Genomic DNA, 23,838 nt, shown 5'->3' on the forward strand with positions numbered 1-23,838 from the left:
ATTTTCCTATTTGAGTACACAAGAAAAAAAAGAAGAACAAAAAAACAGGGGACCTAATTTTACCACACAAAGCAAACACACACTTCAGTTAAAGTCTATGAAATCGGAGTGAGGTAAGGGATCATAAATACTCATTCTGGTAGAGCCACTGGTCATACTGAATGTCTTGGCATTTCTTTTGACTTGTCAAGAGAAAATTCCCCATATTTAAAAACCCCATTTAGCTGGCAAGTGTTCTAAACAGAGCCCACCTAACAACTGGTAAGTAGTAGAACCAAACTATACTGGAAGCCAAAAACGGAAGCAAAACGAAATCAAAAACCTCCAAACTCCACATTGATTTATGAATACTTCTGTAAATGGTATCACTGTGTCTAGTTTGTTCAGACTCAGGGGGACCAGAACACCTTTGTTATTTGTGCATGTCTACATATTTGCCAGAGGCTTGTAAAGAAAAATTTCTCTGAAAAAGCACAATGATATATTTTTGCAAAATTCCTTATGTCCTATGAAATACCACTTGCCATTCTCCCAATCAGTCTTTTCAGCCTTTCAGAGCTGAAAGAACAGCATCTGGCAATCGGTGACCAATGACACAAATGACAAAAAAGCAAAGAGTCTGTGAAAACCCCTGGGCAGAAGGTTAATTGCGGAAACTCTTGGCGAATACTTCTGAATAATGAATACATGCACAGGCTTTAGGTTAGGTTGGTAAACTTGGCTGATAATGAGAAGGAGGAATAACCATCGCTGTTATTATTTGTAACAAGGTGTTCAGCATCTCTCAGCAACTCCGGTTTCTGGAAGCTTTGGGAAGTATTGCCATGGGCATGGCAAACCAAGGGTGTGTTACAGGCATGGCCTTCCACAAACTTTCCTTCACTAAGGAGCAATCATGGGAAAATTGCCTGGAGGCCACTGGTTGATACCACCTTGATGAACGTGTGAGTCTCTGCCCAAGAAATCCATTCCTTGGTGACCAAAAGTCACCCTAAATTCTGGGTGGATCTTGGTCAGGTTACACCAGTGCCTAGGCGGGGGCTGTGGGAGAAGTGTGCCAGGCACAACAGGGGCACTGCAAAACTGGGTTCAGCCAGAAACCGTCCTTATGTTTGAACAGCTGACAGAGTGACCTCACTTGACTGCCTTTAACTCCTTAGAAAAGGGGTCACTTCCAAAAAAAAGAGAGAGAGAGGCCACTACAGCTGTGAAGTCAAAACTGGCCATGGATCAAACCATGCACCAATGTGGCTGACCTCACCGGGTTATTAATTTGCTTAAAAAAAAAAAAATTAAAAAAGAAAGAAGTCTCTTTCTTTTCAAGCTTTAAATAGAGTGTATACAAAGAAGCACAGCTGGCTTCCTTGGGTGTAAAGCAAAGGGAAGAGGTCAGATTCCCTGATCTTTCTAGCAATTTCCACCTGACACACCAGTCCTACACGCAGCATTTTGCTCACAGTGATAGATATGACTTACAGGCAAAATAGGTCACTTCTGTCTTTTACAGGTATCTTTATGCCAAGTGATAGCAGCCATCAGACCTGCAGCCTCCAAGGTTAACGTTCCTAACCTCACTTCCCTTACTCTGCTGGGGCAGGACTTCCATCTCCATCCTTAAATGGCCAAGAAAGGGACTTAGGGAGGAGCATGCAAATAGGCTAAAGGGAGCAGAAACATCTGGAAGTCAGTGACCCACTGCACTTCAGCTTTAGTGCTTGATCACTGTGGGTGCTGCGCAGCTATTTCCAAAAGCCCCCTGGGTTTCACAGGTTTCTGAAGGCTGTTTTTTGTTTTACCTCAGTGACTCTGTTGTGTTTAAGGAAAAAAAAAAGAGACCTGCTACTGAGGGGGTCCATCCAATAGGAACTGGTGAGCCTCCACCAAAGTCCTGGCTATCTCCCTTTCTCCCCTGTTGGATAGGTTCTCTGTTTCTGCAGAGGAGCAGAATCTGCCAGACAGATTCTCTGTTCCTGCTGCCTATGCAGGTGATTCCCCTGGGCTGACACAGAGCCTGGTCTGACGTGGTGGATCGGCAGATGCTCCTGGAGGCCACAGGAGTGCTGCTCCAGGTGTGCCTGCAGGGGAGAGCTGTGGTTTGTGGTCCTGCCCTGAGCATGCTGATCAAAGCCAAGTTTATTCCAGCCTTTAGGTTCATGAATATGTCCATTATTTTGGAGCACTGCTATTCCGTGCTATTCCTTGCACCACAACGTTCGTTACCACTGAGAGTCCTTTGTGTTGGTCATTAGGCATTTTTAGGATTGTAGCAATTACTGGGTTGAGATACACAGAGAATTACTGAATGGTTGATTCAGCTGCAGGGGTAGAGGACTGAGACAGAGGCCAAGAACAGAGCAGGGCTTTGGATATACACAAACTTTAGAGACATCAGAAGTATTTCTTTAACTTTTGGTCACTGAAGAACATTTGAGATTTATGCCTGTGTTGTGCCTTACCTGCCACTTGGACTGGCAGCTGATCCCTCCCCTGAGATGTGCTGCTCTTTAAGAAGCCCTCCTTTTGAAATCCCACCATTCCTGTTTCACCTCTGCTACCGGATCGTTGCCTTTTCCATTATCTTTCCTTTTCAGACTGCCCACCAGCGGAGCTGCACGGGAGGGCTGGGGCACCGTCTCTTCCTGCTGACAGACAGGTGGGTGGAGATGTCCCTTGGCCACAACAAGTGGGCCAGGAGCCCAACAACAGCAGGAACACAGCGGGGGAGCTTCCCGGGCCCTGCCTCTGCTGCTCTGGACCTGGGCCTCTGTCTGTATCTCATCATCCCTCCTGGGGTGGGTGCATTTCTCAAACTGCTTAGGTACCAAGGTGATAGGTGCCTTGTAAATACCTAAGATAGATACAGACAGAAACTGTACCAGGCGCATTATGCAACACCTCAGACAATGCCAATGGCACCTCAGTGCTGTAGGATCACCCACCTGGTCCAGCATCTGCAGGCAAATACTGGGCACATGCATTTTTCCTTTGGAAAAGTGATGGGAACACAGGACATTCATTCTTCCTTGATGGCAACAGGTTTGGGCACACAGCCCTTAGTGTCAGGCACTGCACATGCAAGGTTTTTGTTCCATCGCCTTCCCTAAATATGAGTTTGCAGGTTTAGTTTAATTTCCTTCGTTAGCCGATAAAATTTGCTTCCTCGTCAATAATCTGCAAAAATGGGTTACAGGAGCTGCACCAAAACTAAACGGGTGCCTATTTGAAATGCCTATTTGAAACGCCTTTTAAATTACATAAAAATATGGCTGTGGTGTTGCTTTCATCTTATGGATTCAATTTTTTATCCCAGTTTCTTTTATTTTTAACTACTAGTAGCTTGTTTTTAGCATGAAGACCAGGAGTGATTATGCATATAATTAAGTTTCCATGTCTGGGAAAAAAAAAAAAAAAAAGCAGCATCGAAATCAAGTAGGTGCAATTATTTGCACGGCATTCCTTTTAGGTTTTTGGCACTTCCCATGTATATGCCAAAGGCCTTGCCCTGCTTAATTTGTAAAAGAATAGCTGGGAAGTAACTGGATAAAAACTTCAGGGGGAATGTCTGTGGGTGGGAGAGCTACTAAATGACAATTTGGGCAAACAGTGGGTCTGGGGATCTGGGCAAGGCTTTCAAAGAAGCAGATGAACAAGAATTCTGGAACACCTTCCCAATGCTAATGGGCAGGTGAGAACCTCCTGATTTCAAAACAGAGCTTGGTCAGACCACAGGAGTTCATCTGATAAAGTTGCTTGGCACAGAAGCAATTTCACCTGACAGTGTCCCTGGGGGAAAAACAGGTGACTCATGTTTGGTTAAAATGGTTAAAAATGGATCTGTGCCCGCTGAGAACAAATGGCTTTCTTTTCAGCTCTTCAAACAGGATCAGATGTGTAAAAATTCATCAAAGACCAAAAGCAGGTAAAGTATAACAAGGCCTTCAACACACCACTGAGCATTTAAAGACTAGCCTCAGCTGAAGCATGGATTCAGAGTAAGAACATTAAAGGTTAAGTTCTAAATCCAAATTTGTTGTTTATGATCAAAATTAGAGGAAAGAAACAACAAGTTCAGCCTACAGTTATGTCCTGTAAATATGTAGTTAAAAATATACAGAAATTGAATGACCTGAGTTTTCATGTGGACAATTAAGCTAATCCTCATCAATCTGCCACCACTATATTTTAATCTGGAATTACCTCTTTCCAGCCCCACCCCAAATTAACAATTTGCAGGATTGTGGTTGAATCACAACACCCAAACCACACATTTACCACAGGTAAACAACAGGCAGAGAATATTATTTTAGCAGTCAGCATAATGAGGAAATAATAAAAGCGCTTTGAAATACAGTCAAACACAAAAGGCACTTGAAACACTTTCCTTCTATGAAAATTACCTAAAAATACTTGTCTGATCTCTGGGATACTGTAATACTATAAATTCTACAAAGTACTCTAAAATAAAATAAAATAATAAAATATATAAAATAAATCAATAAAATATAAAAACTTTAGTTACTAAAATTAATCATTTAACATTGAGTATCTATAAATACCATTACATGATTTATGAAAATGCTTTGTAGGTATTCACAATAAAGAGCTCTCAAAACTTTCTTGAAGGAAAGCCTTATTTGTGTTTCTAGGGCTGAAAATAGCTTCACATTATTACACACAAGTCACATTTACACAATATAACCACACCATCAAAAGTAATTTTAAGGAAGGGAGAAAACGGGTATGTTCAAATTCCTTTCTAGAGATACAATTTTCAAGTACCAGCTCTTTAACAGCATGTTCATTATTAAGGAAATAATGACACAGGCATTTAAAATACACCTGCAATGCTGAAGCCTTGCAATTCAGCCTACCTTGAAAGAGGAATGGTCATTGTCTAACAGTGGTTTCTGTTCAAGAACAAAAACAAAGCAGAGAATATAGTCAATACCCACTCCTACCCTGCAAGCCAGGTGGAATTTAAATGGCAATTTGATGTTCTGTTTAAGAGACAGCATTTGAAAATTTGGCCTAGTCACAAAAGAAAGGCAATCAAATCAAAGAAATCAAAAAGAAAGTGGAGGATCTAAGACAAAGCCTTCTCTGGTCTTACACTTAACTCTCACGCTTCCACACCGAGGGGAAAAACCAAACAAACTATGAGGAATTATCTAAAACAATTTATTTTTAATTAGATTAGAAATTAATTAACATGGGTATGTGAACATTTGAAGGAAAAAGAAAAAAAATTAGCAGCAAAGGGAGTTTTGAGATGAGGGAGATAAGTCCTTCATCTCCCTGGCTCCTGAAAAAGAGAGAGAACACATTAAAAGTGCTGAAAGAGTTTTCCACTGCCCTAACTGTGCCATGTTGGGAAACACATGCAATTTTAACTGTTCCTCAAACCCTCATGATTTTGAATATGTGCTTAGATATTAAATTGATAATATCTGAGCATAGTCACACTCACATAAACCAACGTATTTAATGTGTCTCTTTGCAAATGCTACAAACCCCACATTTTCTGTAACACTTACAATTCCTTTTCCAACTTCTTTTATACCACTGTCTTGTTTGGCTGATGCAGAAAGGTTTTGAAAACCTTTTCAATTATAGTCCTGTAGTAAAGAAAAACAGGTATTATGACAGGGCGCTACATCCTCAAGAATAAGCTGATAAATTCAAAATAGTAACGGTGTAGATAAGAACACCCATACAGACTGAAGCAGCCTCTACTCAGGATTCTCAGTGTTTCCAAAATGTTAAAGCATCTCATGAAAGGTAAATCCAGGTCTGAAGAAGTCTTTAGTACCAGGAGTTACCTGTTAAGTTTGGATTCTGTCACACAAGTTGCTAATCAGCACATTGCCAAGTTATTTTTCATGGAAAACACAGGTTTAGCATTGTTCCCTTTTTGAAACATGCCAATTTTCAATACTTTGCTCTCACAAGGTGCTTTACAAGTACTTAAATTGTAGCCACGGTCCTAATCCTACACTTACACTGCTGTGGACTCCCCCAAGTTACACTACAAGCCATAAAATCTGCAGCCTCGCTGTACCGACCAGAAATGGGGCTGGCATTTCTTCACACAGACTTGACAAATTCCACCCAGAGTCACTGCTTTCTGCTTGAGATAAATGACAACCCGATGATAAGCTCTTCCTCATTACTACACTGTCACCTCATTAGAATTTCAAATATGTAATGTGAATCAATTACTTACAAGGGATAACCTTCAAGAATTCTTCAGGAAGCCTGATGCCTTTTGCTCTCATCTTCTGAAATAGTGTCTGGTGAAGATCTGAAAACCTTCTTCCTACAGAGAAGCACTGCAGATGCTGGCAGCTATCTCAGGAGCTGCTGTGGTGAGTGCTGTAAAAGTTGCTTTGGTGGTATTCCCATTGTTCCCTGCAGACAAATCTCCATCATCAACTCCGCCACAGTGAAATAAAGAGAGTGAGTTTTGAACCCAGACGGCTTTGGGAGTGGTCTCTTCAAACAGAACAGAACACTGTGAGCTAATCCACTGCTTGGCATTCATTTATATATATTTGCTCTGCAATTTCATTGTTTCAGATGCCATTGGAAGGTGCCACCTTTGAAACAATGGACAACAGGAATGGGATGAAGTGGGAATGCTTATTGCAGACAGAGCTAATAATATTTCTTTTGAATGCCATCAACTGATATTTTTCTATTCAAATGCCGGTCAGACTTGATGCCAGGTAACAATATTCTGTGTTGATGATACCACAGTTATTGTGTATCTGTGAGGTGGTGGTAGAATCTAAACCCTTCAAAGGAGAAAATCCTTTATTTGTAGTTGGTACTGCAGCCCACACCAAAGCCCAAAGACCAGGACCAACACACATACTTTATCAGTATATGGTATAGATCAATATTTTATATTGATTACCATATCAAATCTAAGAACAAACAGCACCACCCCAGCTCACAACTGACACCCACGTGACACTGCCAGCAGATTATTTATTAATGCAGAAAGATTATTTGTCATTCCGATTTTGCTGTGGAAATTTAAACTACTCTGTTCTTCATTTTGTCCCTTCTCTTAGAGTATTTTATATTAGGTATTTTAAAATTCAACACTGTCCACTTCAGCTTTCACTGAAAATCCCAAATTACTCACTAAATCAAACCTCTTTCCTGGCAGCAAAGAAAGCTGAGGAGCAGGAAACTTTTAAATCATGTATCCAGACATCTACAGATCTTAGCTTATGGATGTGTTCCTTAAGGATCATATAATTTTCAAATTCTCCCTCCATAAGGAGTTATACATAAGTCAAAACAAAAACTGAAGGAAAAGCCATTTAAAACCAAGCTCTCCGCCAGCTGCATAAACTTATGATGAACAGAGCTAAATTTAAAGTTTTAAAATATTAATTTTGAAGCTTTAATGATACCTATTTTCCCATCATGATGATGAAAATTATGACCTCAAATTTTTCCCTTAATCTTTCATTTTCAGCGTGTTTTCAAACCTTCATTTCAATTTGCTGCATGAATATCCTGGTTATTGTTCAGTATTAATGGAATCACATTTTAAGTGCTACCTGCAACAAGTTGCTGCTACAACTCTTGGTTTACACATTGCCATAACTTACTCATACAATGGTTCTTGGAAAACTACAAGGCACAGGAAAGAAGAACACCTCTGCCCCATCCCAGGTATCACACAAAATCCAGAAAGTAGTTTGGAAACACGACCCCTCCATACACGCATTTCAGGGTTGGAAGCTACCTCTGAGTCAGGCAACTACTGCAGGCAGAAAGTCAGTGGCACAGATGAAGTTAAATTTTAGTTAAATTCATGCTTTGTTACTGCAGTAAAGTGACAGAACTGCCCATGCTGCTCCAAACCTAAGGATTTTATCACCTTTTTAGACACGAATACCCTATCTTCTATCCTGAATATCAAAAAATACAGCCTATGTCCTGTCCTGCCTTGCCTTTCCCCTGCCTTTCCCCTGCCTTCCCAATGAACCAGAACCCATTGAGATAATCAACAAGACCAGTCAGACAAAAACCACAGAAGCCGTTATTGTTATCTTAATGCCTCCCTCATCTCTGACCCAGAAAACTGAATTCCTGGTTGACAGAAGACTCTACACAACACAAAGATTTTTTTATATGCTGCCAAAACATATTTTTCAGTAGCGATGTGGTTTATTCTGTCATAGTCTCTGAATGGAGAATGGCAAATATCCCTAGCTGGAACCTTAGGTAACCACCTGAAAGGAGGTCAGGAAAGAGCAGGAAAATAAAGAGTGGAAAATAACCCAATTCCATCCTATTAAATGTCAAAAAGGAAAAGCTTCCTTGCTGAGAGAAGACACTGCCTACAGCCTAGATTTCCTTTCCATGACACTGAACCTCATCCAAGAGCAGGACACGGCCTGTTTTTCACCAGCTACCACCCAGGGGCTCAGGGAAGTGGGAGACTCTTCCTTGGGCGAGGCTCCATGAGAAGGTGGAAATGAACAGCCCCTGCTCGGGAGAGCTCACAGTCTAGGGAAGCAAAATGATGTACAGGAGCATGGAAAAAGTACAGCTCAACACAAACAAATCCTCTGTACACAAAAATACATTCATGAAAACTATTAAAATAGCACTGCTATTTCTACCTGCACCCCTGCCTCACCACCAGTGCTGGGATGGTTGCTCAGTGGGGATCTAGGGAAGGTGGGTCTTTGGGAGAGATTTCAAGGAGAAGGTGGTAGGTGGCCTCATGAATCAGTCCAGGGAGGGCACTCCATGCATACAGGACAGCGTGGAAGATGTTCTACCAGACAGAGCAGCATTTCTGCGGGTGAGAAGCTCAGGTGTGGTGTGCAAGATCCCTGATTCCTGAGCCAGACACAGTGTGGGCATGGGAAAACGTGTGGCCATTCGGGAGACAAGTGGGATCACTAATGTGGGACTGCACTGGGGGGTCACTGGCCACTAACTCTCTGTGGCTGCCAGTCAGCACAGGAACTGTGAGGAGATGAGATGGAAGGGGTTGGAGAAGAGTTGGGTACAGAGAAGGAAAAAAAAGGCAAGGTGAAGGAAAGGAGACAAAAGGAAGAAATGCGGGGGATATTTTCGAATGTGGTCTTCTGTTTGAGTTTCTTAGTGTGTTTGCAATTTATTAACTAAATAACTAAAAAAACATATACAATAATTAATGTACATTTGACACCATAAAATAAACTGGACCATATGCCAACATTTACATTGTTATTATCCTTCACTATGGAAAGGTGAGAAACAGGTTAAACAAGAGACAAAATGCTTCCCCTTACCCTTCTTCTTCCGTACTGAAGCTTGGAAATAGAAAGGGAAGGAACTGTGAATCAATTCTGAAGGTAATTTTTTATATGCTAAATCCTTGTCTGTCATTTTGAGTGCAAACATTATCCTTCCCTCTAAGATGTCAGTCTCTCCCTGCTCACCTCTGCTAAATAGGTATCTCTCAAACCACAGTAGATAAAATCTGCTTTTGCCAAGCTGTTTATCAGGGTTTATGAGGAATTTCCCCCCTGCAGGAATTAGGGATGCATTCAGAATTTTTTTTTTTCTAAGTTCTTTTTTAAAAACAGTAATTGGGGCCACTTTTTGATACCGGGGCTGTCAAACTATGACAACGTCGGGCATTCCCAAATCTTTGCAGATTGAAATGGGAAGGAATCATTAGCACACTGCCATCTTTTGGGTTAATTAATTTGAAAAAGGATAGCTCAGATGGTCTGCTCTGTATTATGAAGAACAGAATAGCTCAAAACACATCAGTAAAACTGTAAGTAGGGTTGAGAGCCAGGCAAAGGAAGTGACTCTAATGACTGCAAGATGGACAATTTTTTTAAAAAAAATTATGTTTACCTTAGCTAGAAGACATTACTAAACTATGCACTCTAAGGGAAAACAAATGGGGAGTTTCTATTTACATTTCTCGTCTATTACATAACAAGGGACATTCAATAAAATTAAAGGCATCACATTCAAAACCAATAAAAAGGAAATACATCTGTACACAGCACATAATTAGCCCGTGGGATTCTTTGTCACAAGACATTATTGAAACCACGAGCGTCTCCAGTTCAGGAAAAAGGGTTACACATAGGTATTGATGAGAACATCCACAGTGCTCATTTATAGGTTCTTCCTATTTGGTATGCACATATATGGCATGAAAGGAATGCTCAGTGCTCATTCATTAGAGAGTTTAATGGCTATAAAAGTGTGGGTGTTCTCATAGCTCTCACAGATGTCCAATATATACACAAATACATAGAGGGATATATAAATTAGAGATAAATACACACATACAAGCTGTGTTTTATGTCAGGAGACAACTTTTAACTGATGATAGGGAGAACACTTTCCCTGTGGAAGCTTGTTCAGTTGCTGTGAAATTTAAGAATTCTTGTCCCTTCTAGTAATAGCCCTTTTCCAGGACAAATATGAAAATAGGTAGACCACAGATGTTATTTGCAACAGCAGTCACATTGTAATGCTAGGGTGGCAAATGTTCAGAGTGTCACAGAAATGGCATTTACAGACTTTTTAAGGAAGAAAGTAAATTTCTGCCACCACTACAACTTTCCTAGGGGACAAACACCTCTGGAACATGGTGCAGGACTATTCCTCAGAACAGAAAACCTCTGTCATTGCAATGTCTGCCCCATCTGGATAAAGGTATGTATGGGAAATGTGCTTAAAATAAATATGTCCCATGGCTGCTTGTTGAAGGAGTGGTTTCTGCCACTTGGTGAGGACAAACAGCAGAGCAAGGGCCACAGCCTGAGCAGGTGGGTGGGAAAGCTAAAATATGATGGTCTCCACTGGGGACATTACTATAAACAAGCTATTCTCCCCTAGGAAAGTGCTGCTTCTGCTTTAAGACCAATATCTCCTTAGGAGGATTGAAAAGTCAAAGAAATAGAAGAACATCCTCAGCTTGGAAGCAATTGGCAGAAGAGGATAACAAGGGGGTAAAAATGGTGCTTAAGTATTGCTGTTCCCTTGGGAAAGGTGGTTGATAAACCAGCAAAGTTTTACAAGCTCTCAGCACTCCATGAAAGAAAAGCAAATAAAAAACACCCAGACCCACAAAGTGTGCTCCAGAAATAATATTTTACATTTTAGTCCTGAAAGAAAAATGATGGAGCATTCACAAGCTGTTGATACCTTGAGTTAAGCTCCTAAACTTCCTTGTACATAAAAACCAAATTTTCTGAGACCTGCTGGAGCTAAATAATCAGACTGGGGTGGTGTTTTTTGGTCTTCATTTGGTTGTTAGACCATCGAGAAGACACTACCCACTTCAGCACCACTTTGCTGGGAGACTTCCCACCGGAGTTATGTGACTTGACTCACTAAAGGATGGATGGGGCCCATCTGCCCCAAAAAGCACTGAGTCACCAGGGGAAAAAAAGGGGCCACAAGGCTATGATTCCTTCCAGTTGGCCTTCAGATGAGTCCATGTCAGGAAAACCCCAAGATTATAAAATTGAGTATTTAATTGTAGAATTGCGTGGAAAAAATGGTTTTATTGTGTAGATTATTATCATCTATTACTCTGCAGTGAGGGATGTGGTTTGGTTTTATTCCTATTTCTCAATTGCTAAACACACTGTTTTATTGTTATAGCCACATGGAAATATGCACTGGGCTTTTCTCTTTCTATATATGATTTATTCATATTTCCATGTCTTAGTCTAACTGCAGAAATTCTACCTTTTAATGACCTAACAGATTAAAACCAGGAAGAAAAGAAAAATTACCTTCCTAATCTCTAGAAAATGAATATAAATTCCTGAAGAATTATGCATATCTAGAATGTGGATGATCAAGCAAAGGAATCTACAACCACATTTCTCAAAATTAGCAAATAGAAGATTGAATGCTCAATAATTTTTTTTATTACCAATAGTGAGAGGAATTAAGCTTATATCATGCACAGAAGTCAAAGTGATATCATAATATGCACTTTTTCAGATCAAATGAAACAAGTTGAAGTTGAAGCTGCTTTAACACTGTCAGCTTTTAACAACAGCTTCTGGCAGCTTACCTTTATCCACTAATGAGAGGCCACAGAAATTTAAAATAAAACAATATTAGATGAACTGAAAATTTAGAAAGCAAAGCTAACATAACATGATACAGCATTCTTTTCTTTTCTTTTTTTCTTTTCTTTTTTTTTTTTTTTGCTAGATGTGCCAAACTTTGATGATGCATAAAATGTATCAACATTCCCTTGCGCAGCAGTAAAGGCACAAGTCTCCACAAAAATCATTCATGCGAGTCATGCACATTTTGAACTCTCCAAAGATGCAGCATTCTTAAAACCTCCTCTGCTCTAGACACTGTACAAGTGCAGCTCCCTTCATCAATTTCACACAGAGACATATAGATAGATATTTACATCTCCACCAAGCCAGCATGCTTGCCAAAAACACTTTCTTACCAAGCTCTTCAAGCTCTGAGGTCATGGACTTAGAGCGCAGGGTCAGTGCAGTGGTTGGAGCTCGCTTAGGAGGTGGTGGGGCTGTGCATGGAACAGAAAAACACACAAGTGTCAGCCAAAACACACCCTCTGGAAGCCCTGTGCTCACAGCCACGATTCCAGATCCATTTAAAAGAATAAGCTCCATGCAATAAGGCGAGAATAAATACCTACATGTGGAGGAAAAAGCCCTGAGATGCTTTTCATGGACTGAATTTCTCCACTGATTCTGGCTCTAGCGTAGGTTGCTTGACACATCCGCAAGCTTTTATGTAACAGGATACATAGAAACATTTAAAGCTAAATAACTGTGCACTTCTGTTTCCCAGCAGGAAAAGGGCTTTCTAGAGAAAGGACCTCACAGCACTGGTGCCCCTTCTGAGAAATATGCAGGGCTAAAAACCTCCTGGGCACCAGCCAATCTCTGGCAGATTAATTTAATCTTTGGAGAAACTGTTCAATCTGAGAAATACAGGAAAGAACATTCAAATGTATCTGAATTGGTAAGGTGACTCAAAGGGAAACGAGTGATCCTCAGAATATATAAAGTCTTAAATTATCAAGGCAATAATCTAGCACAGAAACTACCATCTGTGCTTTAGTATCCTGATAACAAATATTTCTGGTGGTCAGAAAAGAACATCTCATTCCAACCCCTCTGCCACAGGCAGGGACACCTTCCACTATCCCAGGTTGCTCAGAGTCACATCCATCCTGGCCCTGGACACTTCCCAGGGATCGGGCAGCCACGGCTTCTCTGGGCACCCTGTGCCAGGCCTCACCACCCCCACAGTAAAGAATTTCCCACTAATATTTAGCCTAAACCTGCTGCCTTTCAGTTTAAAGCATTGCCCCTTGTCCTGTCACTACATTTAAGGTCAATATGATACATACCAAAAGGCAGAGGCAAAAAGGATTGTTTAAAATGTGTGAACAGTAATTCCATCAAGCCAAAAATAATGCAGGACCATGCTGGGACATGATTTAGTTCAATACAGTCTTTCCCCTCCACTCCACTGGTCTCAGCTGGTCTCACTATTTTTTTTTTTTTAATTATTATTATTTTTAATAAGCAGTGGAGGTGAAAAACACTTCCAGCACAGACAGAAAGCTTTAGTTTCAAGGAGCAGGAGGGAGTCCTGGAGTGCCAGCTCCTCACCTGCCCCTGTGCTGAAGAGGCAGGTGTGTGTGAGGGATAACTCACAGGACTGTGGGAGGAACAGAACTTTCAGCAATGTGCTGCAGCTGCAAGGAGCACCAGTGAGCAGCAGCAATCTTTCCTGCTTAATGATAATTATGAGGGCCTAATGACTTCCCAGTTTAGCTGGGAAACCAAACTCTGGGGCATCTAAGGTGAAGGAAACAGTTTAAATTCCTTTTTTCTTTCCTCTTTTTTTTTGGGGGGGGGTGAAGTTTTCATAGTGTTTTTTTGGATGGGTGGGTGAGAAACACACTGCTGAACTACCCCCATTTCAAGTACATTTGAAATTAATAAAAGATCATCTGTTCTCAGTGCTTTTCCTCTCTCACTACTGCAAGAAATTTTACTACAAGATCCTCAAACATATACATGTGAAAAACGCATAAAGATGAACTTTAATGCCAAGCATGATGAGAGAATATTGCTCTTTGGCCACGTGTTAATGTCTAACCCAACAGAATTAAATCACTCCAAATTGAACAAGAACAGGGCATTTCAAATTTGAGAAGCAAAGTCTAATAAATCAGAATTTAGAAAACAGCCATTTCATGCCCATACTTGGTTTTCTGTGAAGGAAGAGCAGGAGAGTCCATTAGGAAGAGAGAAAAATGTACCTTTCTTCCTTGCTGTGTCATCTGGATCAAGATTCCTGGTAACTGTGACAACCTTCAGCACGAGGTGATTTCCCCCCTGTCGAATCATGTTCACCACCTGCCTGTGGCCAACTTTCACTACGTTCTCATTGTTAACCTGCACACAAAGGAAGGAATCTTTTAGACCAAAATGCAGAAAACTTTTGTTCTATCATTTTTATAAAACGAACATGGAAGGAACAGGTAGAAACAGAATTTCTAATTGCTACCTTTTAATGAAAATATGTATTTAAGGAACAGTGCATAGCTGACATGACGACCAGAAAACAAAGCTACTCCACTGGGAAATGCACATCTAAGTAAATTTAACCAAATCCTGCCCTTTACATATCTTATTTACAATTACTAGAATTTTCCTTCTGCCAAGTTTCTGGAAGCATCTCCTGTCCTAGAAGCAAAGCCAACAGGGCCATAGCAGGCTTGAAGAGTGTCCATGGAAAAAGAAGAGTTAAACACGTGAAGCCCTGAGCAGTTACTGTTACATGCCAATTAAACTTCAAACTGCAGTGCAAGACTCAGCTTAAGGAAAAAAAAATAAACACATATATGTAGTCTCAGTAATACTTAGTGCTAAATCATGCTTTTTGCTGGATATGTCTTTCCATAATATCAATTAATAGACATAGAAAAAAGCAGAGGCATAAAAACTGTAAATAAGCATGGCTAAAAGTAATTTATTTATTCATTCAATCTATAAGGAGTCAGTGAAAGTTATCTGAGATTTGACTGATGACAACATGTAAGTCTGAAGTGCTGCCTGTGCTATTTGAACATAAAAGACATTGAGAAATGGAGGAAGAGCTGCTGCCAGGATACATGCTGGGAAGTTGATCTCTCTCCAAAATTCCACTGACTCAGTAATATTTCACTGAGATCATTCAATGCCTCCCAAAATGAACAGTCATTTTCAAAGTAAGTGTTTTTAGCCTCCTCTATTTATTCTGACAGGCTGGGCATCTCACACTCTAAAGGATTTACAGTTTAGAGCAGAATCTCTCATTAAATGTTATTGCCATTTAGGAGAACAAACAGCACAAGCCGCCCCACTCCAACTTGAAACCATTTTTCCATCCATTGTCTGGAAGGAAAATCTTCCCTTTTTTCAGGCTTCAGCTGAGCCAAAATACATTTTAATGAACCAGTGCATTGGTAAACTATCTTTTTGACAGAGTGCTGCAGTGGGGAGCCCGCAGGACAGGCTGGGTGCTCTGTCTGAGCTCGGGGTGCTCTTGGAGATGCTTTTTTGGTTCCATGTACTGTGACGTAGGTGGAACACATGCTGAACATCCAGACCTGTTGAGCAGGCAAAGATGAAGTTCTCTCATTCTGTAGGTGGAGGGTATAAAAGAATATTGATTTAAATAGGACTCTTGCTGGTTTGCTTTATTTTACACCTCCTTAGCATCTGGTATTTAATTCCAAGAGATATTTATTTAGCTGGACCAATGGCATCTAAATTTAATCTGTCTAAAATACTGAAGCAAACAGTCTTTTCCATTTACTTCTGAATTCCTTCCAGTATTAAAGCCTCAACAAGGTAATTCTTTTCCACAGGAAAAAAAAAATCATATAATTAAGAATTATGGAATGCATCCACTCTATTTTTACTGGAATTAAATTTCAAGCTTGGAAGCCGGTAAGGATTACAATGTAATCCCTAATGCTGTCAAAAAATAGAGCCCTCCAAATAAATCAAAAGTCAATATTAATCAAACACATGTACACTTCACTAGTGTAAAGTGATAAATGTGTAATATGATAAACAGCTTATGCAGCATCCCATCTGTTCCCATCGTTCTGTGCAATGATATTTAACATTTAGAGCAAATATATACAACACATTTTTTTTAAAGCTGCCTCAGAAACAGAACCTGTAAATGACTGTTTATAGCAGCTTTGTTGAAAAGGCACAGTTACAAAATCTGGAAGCGAAAAGATTGATCCGAAAATAAATAAAATAAAAATATTGATAGGAGAGCTGGAGGTTATTTAACTCAGAGTCTTACAGAAATACTAGAGAACAAAAGAATCAGAAACCAGCAGAGCAGAACCTCATCTTCACAGTCTTTAGCACCTCAGGGGGTAAAACTGGAGCACGATTACAAAGCAATAACTTGGGAATTGTCAATAGCTTATAAGGATTTCAGTGACATTATTTCTTTTACCCTTCTTCACTATTTCATCCAGAAACCAAATGACTGCAGAAAGGGTTGTTAAGCAGTGAGACACCAGAGTTCAAGCAGGTTTCTCTGACAGTTTTAGTTTGATTTATTCAGCAAAACTTTTCCAGGTGTGAATAATTTGAGGCAAATCTCTCTCGACTTCCACTTCAAGCCTTGGCAAGGGGGAGTTTGTAAAGCAGTAAAGCAGATATCTATTCCAACTGTGCCAATTCATTTCATAATCACCTGTGTTCTTGGTAGTAAGTGTAATTCCACTCTTTAAAACTCTCAAAAACTACTTTTTCTTTTAGCAGCTAGGTGTTTGGAAGGAAGCTCTAGAAACAAAGAGTAAAGATGATTTGCAGGCATACATTTGTGTCTTTCTCTCTTCTTCAACCCAATCTTTCTGCATATTTTCTGCAGTCTTTCACTGCAAAACCTGAGGTTCTTATTGTCCTTCTACTATTCTGCAAAACATTCCTCAAGCTTTTTCTGCCATGTCCTTCACAAATAAGTGAAAATAGATAATAGAAATAGACATGTGAGGAGGCTGCATCCATGCTACATCAAAGAAATCTGGTCATCCAAGAAACCAAATGCAAGGAAAACTGTCCTTTGGGACAGCCCACAATTTCAACAACTCTCCTCTGTCCACTCTGGATTCTTGGGAAAAGCCTCAGAATTCTGCATTTTTGAAAATCATCCTTTATTATCATCTGGTCACTGGGCAGTGGGATGGAAATTACCTTGAGAGAATTAATTTATGAAGTAATATGATCTCACAGACTGAATGTCTTTAAAAATAGTCTAAACAGGCTGGATAAAACCATTTTTTTTTCCTGAAATGCACAGTTATGCAATGGGTTGAAAAATAATATCATATAATGTAATATAATATGCTATAATACAATACCATATAATATAATACAACAGTAAAGTAACCTGTACATTGTAAGCTGGCAGATGCGTGAGCTGGAACACATTCACCAGAGCAGCCTTCCCGTAGGAATATGCAAAAGGAAAAAAAAGCCCACTACCAGAGAAAGAAACCTTTGCAGACTTTGTTCTAGTAATTAAAAAAAAAAAAAAAAAGTCCTAATCATTCCATTACCAAAACATTCCCTCAGTGGAAAAGGCAGTCAATCATTTTTAACAGTAATTAAGCAGACAGAACTCCATCAATATGCTTGGGATGCCCATTGCAGAATGGTTGAAGTTGGGAATGCACATCCTCCCGGAAGAAGCTTATCAGAAGCTCTTCCTTATCCACTGAACTACTTGAAAAAAAAAACCCCAACAAACCCCCAAACCCGTTACACACACTTACAACCCCCTGCCTACACGTTTCTTAAAATTCACCCTTTTTGATAAATATTTCACACACACAAACCAAATCACAATTTGTACCAGTGAAAATAAATAGCTCACAAGTGATTTTGCGGGCTCAAATGATGCTTCTGTGTTTCAAGTAACCACGGAGTTGTGCACATGGCACTGCCTGTCAGCAGCCAGTAAGAGTTTCCCATCTGGAGACTAAAATGTGAGAGGAAGAAAGACACAGTGACCCAGAGACTTTTGGGGAAGTTATTTGTGCTCTCAGTGCACCCACAGTGCCAACCCAGGGGTCACCCACTGAAAACCAGCAAGGGGTTGTGGTGTTTGTTGCCGTACTGGGATGGGCTGGAGCAGCATTTAGCACAAACTAACACCAATGTCCCAGATTTGCACCTGACAAGCATATTTAGTGTCAAAAACTCTATTATTTTATCCTCTAAATTCATTCTAAAAGCTGGATTTAACAGGTTCATGGACAGCACAAGGGTATATAGTGAATCCAGAAAAGCTTCTGTGAAAGTAAATTTGAACAAATTCTGTTGGCAGCATTGAGCATCCCAGGAAAGGCCTTAGTGCAAAAATGACCACAGATCCAAATGAGGAGGCAAGTTAAAAATGTCCAAAGCCAAAAGATGCTTTGGTGTAATGACATTTCATGTGCTTACAAAATGCATTTCACCACAAATTATATAAAGATTCACAGTCTCAAAAAGCTAGCACATGATTTTAACCTGTGTCTTAGATTAAAATAGAAAGTAATAATATAATATATAAATGAGTCTTATAATGGAAATTAATTTATGAATTTGTCTCTGCAAACCCAATTATTCCCATCCCACCACAGAAGCTGATATAAACAGAAGCAAAAGGCTTCAGTCCACTGGGCTCCAACAATTTATTTCAACAGTTTCTGAAACAGGTCTTGAAGAGTCTCTGGAAAATTCCTGAAGATTTTCCAGTACAAATGGGAAGTTTGTTTACATTCTGATCTCCCACATAAACATCACTGATTCCTGCTGGTGTTTGACCAAATCCTGTTTAATCTACTTTGGTGTAAAAGATGCTTCAGAGGCTTCATGCATTCTGTTGATCTAAAAGGTGCTTTAAAAAGAAAAAAAACAAAAAAAAAAAAACAAAAAAAAACAAACAAACAAAAAAAAAACCTTCACAGAAGAAGGGATAAAAGGATGTGGACATTCCAGCTGACATCTTGCATTAATGATGTTTTTGCAGTAATGCACTTGCTCATAGATTTGCCTGCCATGGTGACCTTACTGCATGGGATGATGTAAAGATGAGGCCAGTGAGCATGGAATTGGACTAGGTGATAAAAGGAGGCAACTTCCCACCTTCCCACCTGAATTCTGTCATTCATAGGGTTTCTCCAGAAGAAGAAATATTATAAGGAAGTATTTGACAGCCTTTTAGAAAAAAAGTACATATGAATTAAGGGAAAAACATCAAAATTGTTCATAACCTTGCTATAGTATAAATCTCTTGGCATAAACTCAAATATTGGGGCACACAAACAAGATATAAGATGCCTAAAAGAAAACACCCTGTGGAGAGACAATGTCCTGAGGTTTTGGATTCCATCCTGTCAGCACATTTGCCATGTTTGCACATGGGGAATGTTGTGCCTTCTCTGCTGCAGCTCCTGGAGATGTCACTGCCTGGTGCTTGCTCTGGGCAAGGGCAGCAGGACAGGCTGGAGCCTGGTGGAACCTGGGATCTGCAGGGCTGCTCCAGCCCAGCCAGACAAAGACTTTTCCCTGGGCTGATTCAGCAGTGGCAAAACTGCTGTCTTGTGGATGTGGTCCCTGCCTGGAGACAGCAGAGCTGTCGAGGAAGGGCTCAGCCGCTTCACCCCTGCGAGTCGCACCAACGCTTCAGCTGCACCCGGGAACATCTATTTCTGAGAGAGGCACTGCAAGGAAGAGGCATCTCAGATCATAAACTCCAGACTCCTTGGTTGTCATGGCAACTGCATCACAAAATTTGTTTTTTAACATTTAGCCAAGCTCCATCTTGGAACTTCTCAGTTTTCTTGTCCCTGCTATTCCTGTTAGGCCCAGAACCTCTGAGAAGAAGTGACATTTTTTCTCATTTCTGTCCTGGGTGTAACCAGTTTGCATTATTTTTTTTTCCCTGTATAAAGCTACCAAAAGCCTAAATAGACTTTATTTTCACCTTACTTTCCCAGCATTCTACAAACATATCATGTGGGAGTAATGTCCTGCCTTGGTTAAACACATGTTTTAATGACATGTTTTATGACAAAGTTGAAAACCTGAATGGAGCATAACAGCTGTCAGTCCTTCAAAGACCTTTTAAATTTTTTTTTAATGTCTCTAACTTTTGTCAAACCAGCCTATAACGATGGTCATACACTCATCTGTGTTTCACCCAGTTAAGACTGCCCCCATGCCAGTGTCTGGCCTCCCTCAAGGGAAATGTACAACTTGTTTTCTTCTAATAAGTACAAACTCACTGGATTAGTTTGGGATCAAAGCTGATAACCCAAAAAAGCAGCAGGGTTAAGGGTTGCTTTGCATCTCTTACCCATGGCATGATTGAAAAGGCAGAACTATGTTAAATTAGCACTCTCACCTAAAATTTTGGATTTTGCATCCTTATATCTAACCTGAAAGCTGTTGCAAGTAAGTGGCTCCCATCCTCATGAGACTACACAGAACTTTTAAACATCACTCAATTACTTGGACCCCGTCCTATTAAAAATAATGGCCTCCATTAATTAGTACCTGTTCCTATTTTGAATCCTTTGGTTTAAGTCACATTTCATTGGAGAGGTTCAATTAACTTTATTGCAGTTGATTGAACTGCAGTGTTCTGCAATCAATTAAGTGGCACTTAAGATGAATTTGTGCGATGTCTGCCAGGTGCAAGAGGTGGAAGCTTCTCATGTTTTAACTTCTCTCAGGGAAAAAATATCCAATGAACTGTGCACATCTGTTTTGCTTCCTTTTTGCTTAAAATAAAGTCACTGAAGATAAGCCGATAACAAACTTTTTTTCCACATTCCAATGCTCAAAAAAAAAAAAAAGTACTAGTTTAAAATTCAGCGAAATGAAAATGAAGTTTGAAGTGCAACAGAGAGTACCTTTACATTATTCATCTTGTGAACATGCCTCTTATATTGAATTGGTTCTCATAGCCTATAAATTATGGTACAGAGACAGCACCAAAAATAGGGTACCAAAAATAGCAAACTAGAGGTTACCTACATAGTAAAGAAACCTCTCTAGCATGTCTGCCCTTCACAAATGAAAGCATGCATGAAAATCTAAAACTGCTTAACCACTGCAACCAGAGCTGCTTCCATCTCATTCCCCTGGCATATCCAGTCATCCTCCTCTGCTGGGGGTTGCTCCAAGGTGGGGGAAAGGGAAAGGGAAAGGGAAAGGGAAAGGGAAAGGGAAAGGGAAAGGGAAAGGGAAAGGGAAAGGGAAAGGGAAAGGGAAAGGGAAAGGGAAAGGGAAAGGGAAAGGGAGGAATCCAAGCTGCTCATTCAAGCAGTGGGAAAACAAACTCCCATCCCTCCATGCTCCTCTGCTGGCCAGTCACCCACATCCCAGTTTGCTGCTCCCTCTGCACAGTCACTGATGCTTTGCAAAGCCCTTCTAACAAATTGACTCCAGAGGGAAAAATAATCAAAACTTGAGAGGATAATTTTGCTCTGGATCACAGACTGTCACTGTAATCTGAGTGCTGGGCCAGCTCTGGGCAGCAGAGTGGGTGAAGCTGGTGTGTTCTGCTGATGAGTTTTGGATGAGCCTCCTTTTGGGAGCCCTGTGCCACCATTGCCCCCTGTTGCCTCTGTCAGCTCCTCTGGGACAACTCCTCCAGGGCAGCAGGAAGAACAGGATCCCCTTTGGGCAGAGTGCATTTCCAAGCCAAGCCTATCCCTGGAGCCAGCTCCAGCTCCCTCCTGTGCTGCTGTGTGGGACAGGAACAAGGAGCAGAGGGAGCTGAGGCAGCATTCCCACTCCTGCGGTGCCCTCGGAACAGCACCCACCTGCACACCCTGCCCCCACAGGAATGAAGGGCTTCAGACCCCCATTAAACAATTCCCAACCCAACGCTGGAGGAAAACAGGAGGCTGTGTTCCACCCTAAAAATATCATATTTTTTCAAATGGAGAGTTGCAGTGCTGTTATGCAAGCACTGGGAGGACAATGGATCTTTATTTGAATTCTGAATGAACCACTTGATAAGTATTTACAGGAGGTGGAAGCTCACAGGCTGAGCCCTTCTATTTTTAAAGCTGTGCATACCTACACTAAAGGCCATTAGGCAGAGAATTCTAAAATGTGGATCAAAATATAGATCTCTTTATGAGCATTAATAATACAGCCCAATATTCATTTACATTAGGTAAGCACCCTAAGTCAGGCAACACAATTTAAAATTAAACCCTGTACATGGGATATAAACTGCCTGGTTTTGTACATTTCAATGATTTTCTGTTAAAACCTTTCCCAGAGATTACACAGATATATTGACAGAAAGTGTTGTCATCATGTGTTGATAATCTATATTTCCTCCTCCCACATACAGTCACTTTCCAGAAAATGCATCTGCTCTAAGAACAATATTAAAAAAAATGTATTGCTCATACATCCCTCTTTATGCAGGAAAGCCTAATCTTAGAGAAGATGGAGATAATTCTTTCTTAAAGCCATGTTAGTTTTAACAAGGCTGCCTTAAACTTGGAATCCCTTGGAACTTTAATTGGGAGGCCATGGAAATGAGGACTGAAGTCTGGGCCTGAGGAGTGTCTAAGCACATACAGAATAGTCAAACTCACATAAAAAATGTTTTCTGTGTTAGATCATAATGAAGAAACACCCATCAGTCAGCTGGTGATGTGTGAATGTCCTGTTTTAATTTAGAAAATTACTGATTGCATTAACCATACTGCAGCTTTGTGCATGTTTTATGCCAGACTTCCCAAATTGAAGATAAACCCCAAAAAGAGGTATCAGTGGTGGAGTCATTGCAGAGCAGAGTTACAAACAGGGAAATGTTTAGTTTAAAACAACCACAAAAGAACATCCAAATCTATAGGCAGAATTGTAATGTAAAACAGACAGGAGACACAAATACCACGTTACACAACATTAACTCAACAAAAGCAACCAAAGAAAACTTTCACAGCTCTTTTTGAAGAAAACAAACTTGTTTATAAGAGCAACTTCATTAATTCATAATGAGGTTTTTTGTTACCACTTCAAACAAGTGACGTTCTAATTTACTTACTCTCCACACAGAATAACCACTTCTTATCTTCTCAAACAAGAGTACAAGTGCAAAAAGCTCCTCTGTTAAGAGGGAATGATTTATTTTGGTGAGTGAACAAGCATCAGAGGAGGATAACAGCAGACTCCTCAGAGCATTTTGTCACAGCGAATAAGAATCATCAACAAACCTTTCATTAGGTTTGATTTTATTTGTAAATAGTTTGGAAATAAAAATCTATTTTGGGACGATCTGGTGACTCACAGAGCACGAGGCAATTTCCTGGCCTTTAAAAAGGCTCCACCTTGGCTACAGAGAGCGCCAGTCCCAAGGGAACACCCTCCCAGCAAAAGGCAGAAGCAGCGGAGCAAAGCTTTGCCTTCTGCACTGCTCCTAACCCGCAGCAGCCAGAGATGCTGCAGCCCCTGCTCCGGGGACATTTGCTCCGCAGTCCAGATTCTGTATCCAAACAAAACTTTGGAAACTCCTTTGGAGACACTTCCTACCTTCTAGTGGCCAGAAGGAAGCCAAACCTGTTGCCTGCTTCCTTTCAGCACCCTGAGCCAGCAGCAGCACAGGCAGCTGGGCGATGCTGGGGGTGAGTCTGTGCTGTTACACACTGACATTTCAGGAATGCTCTCAAGAGCTGCACAACCTCGTGCCAACAGAGCAGCTCGGCAGAAGAGCCTTGTGGAGATAAGCATGCCCCAAACCTGAGCA

At 40.6% G+C, this 23,838-nt stretch overlaps 1 protein-coding gene across 4 annotated transcripts in view; it reads right to left on the reverse strand.

Moving 5' to 3' along the window:
- Positions 1-23,838, reverse strand: part of SHANK2 (SH3 and multiple ankyrin repeat domains 2) — a 248,362-nt gene that overhangs the window by 21,279 nt on the left and 203,245 nt on the right. For 2 of the 4 annotated variants that reach the window (XM_053979757.1, XM_053979756.1), the window contains 2 exons: positions 14,324-14,459; positions 12,470-12,550 (listed from right to left, as the gene is read on the reverse strand). In XM_053979757.1, the coding sequence (XP_053835732.1) occupies positions 12,470-12,550; positions 14,324-14,459 (217 nt within the window). Of the gene's footprint in view, positions 1-9,305; positions 9,327-12,073; positions 12,083-12,469; positions 12,551-14,323; positions 14,460-23,838 lie in introns of all 4 variants that reach the window. The other 2 variants (XM_053979758.1, XM_053979755.1) reach the window with 2 other exon arrangements.

This window comes from Vidua macroura, chromosome 6, assembly GCF_024509145.1.
Source record: "Vidua macroura isolate BioBank_ID:100142 chromosome 6, ASM2450914v1, whole genome shotgun sequence".
NCBI lineage: Eukaryota > Metazoa > Chordata > Aves > Passeriformes > Viduidae > Vidua > Vidua macroura.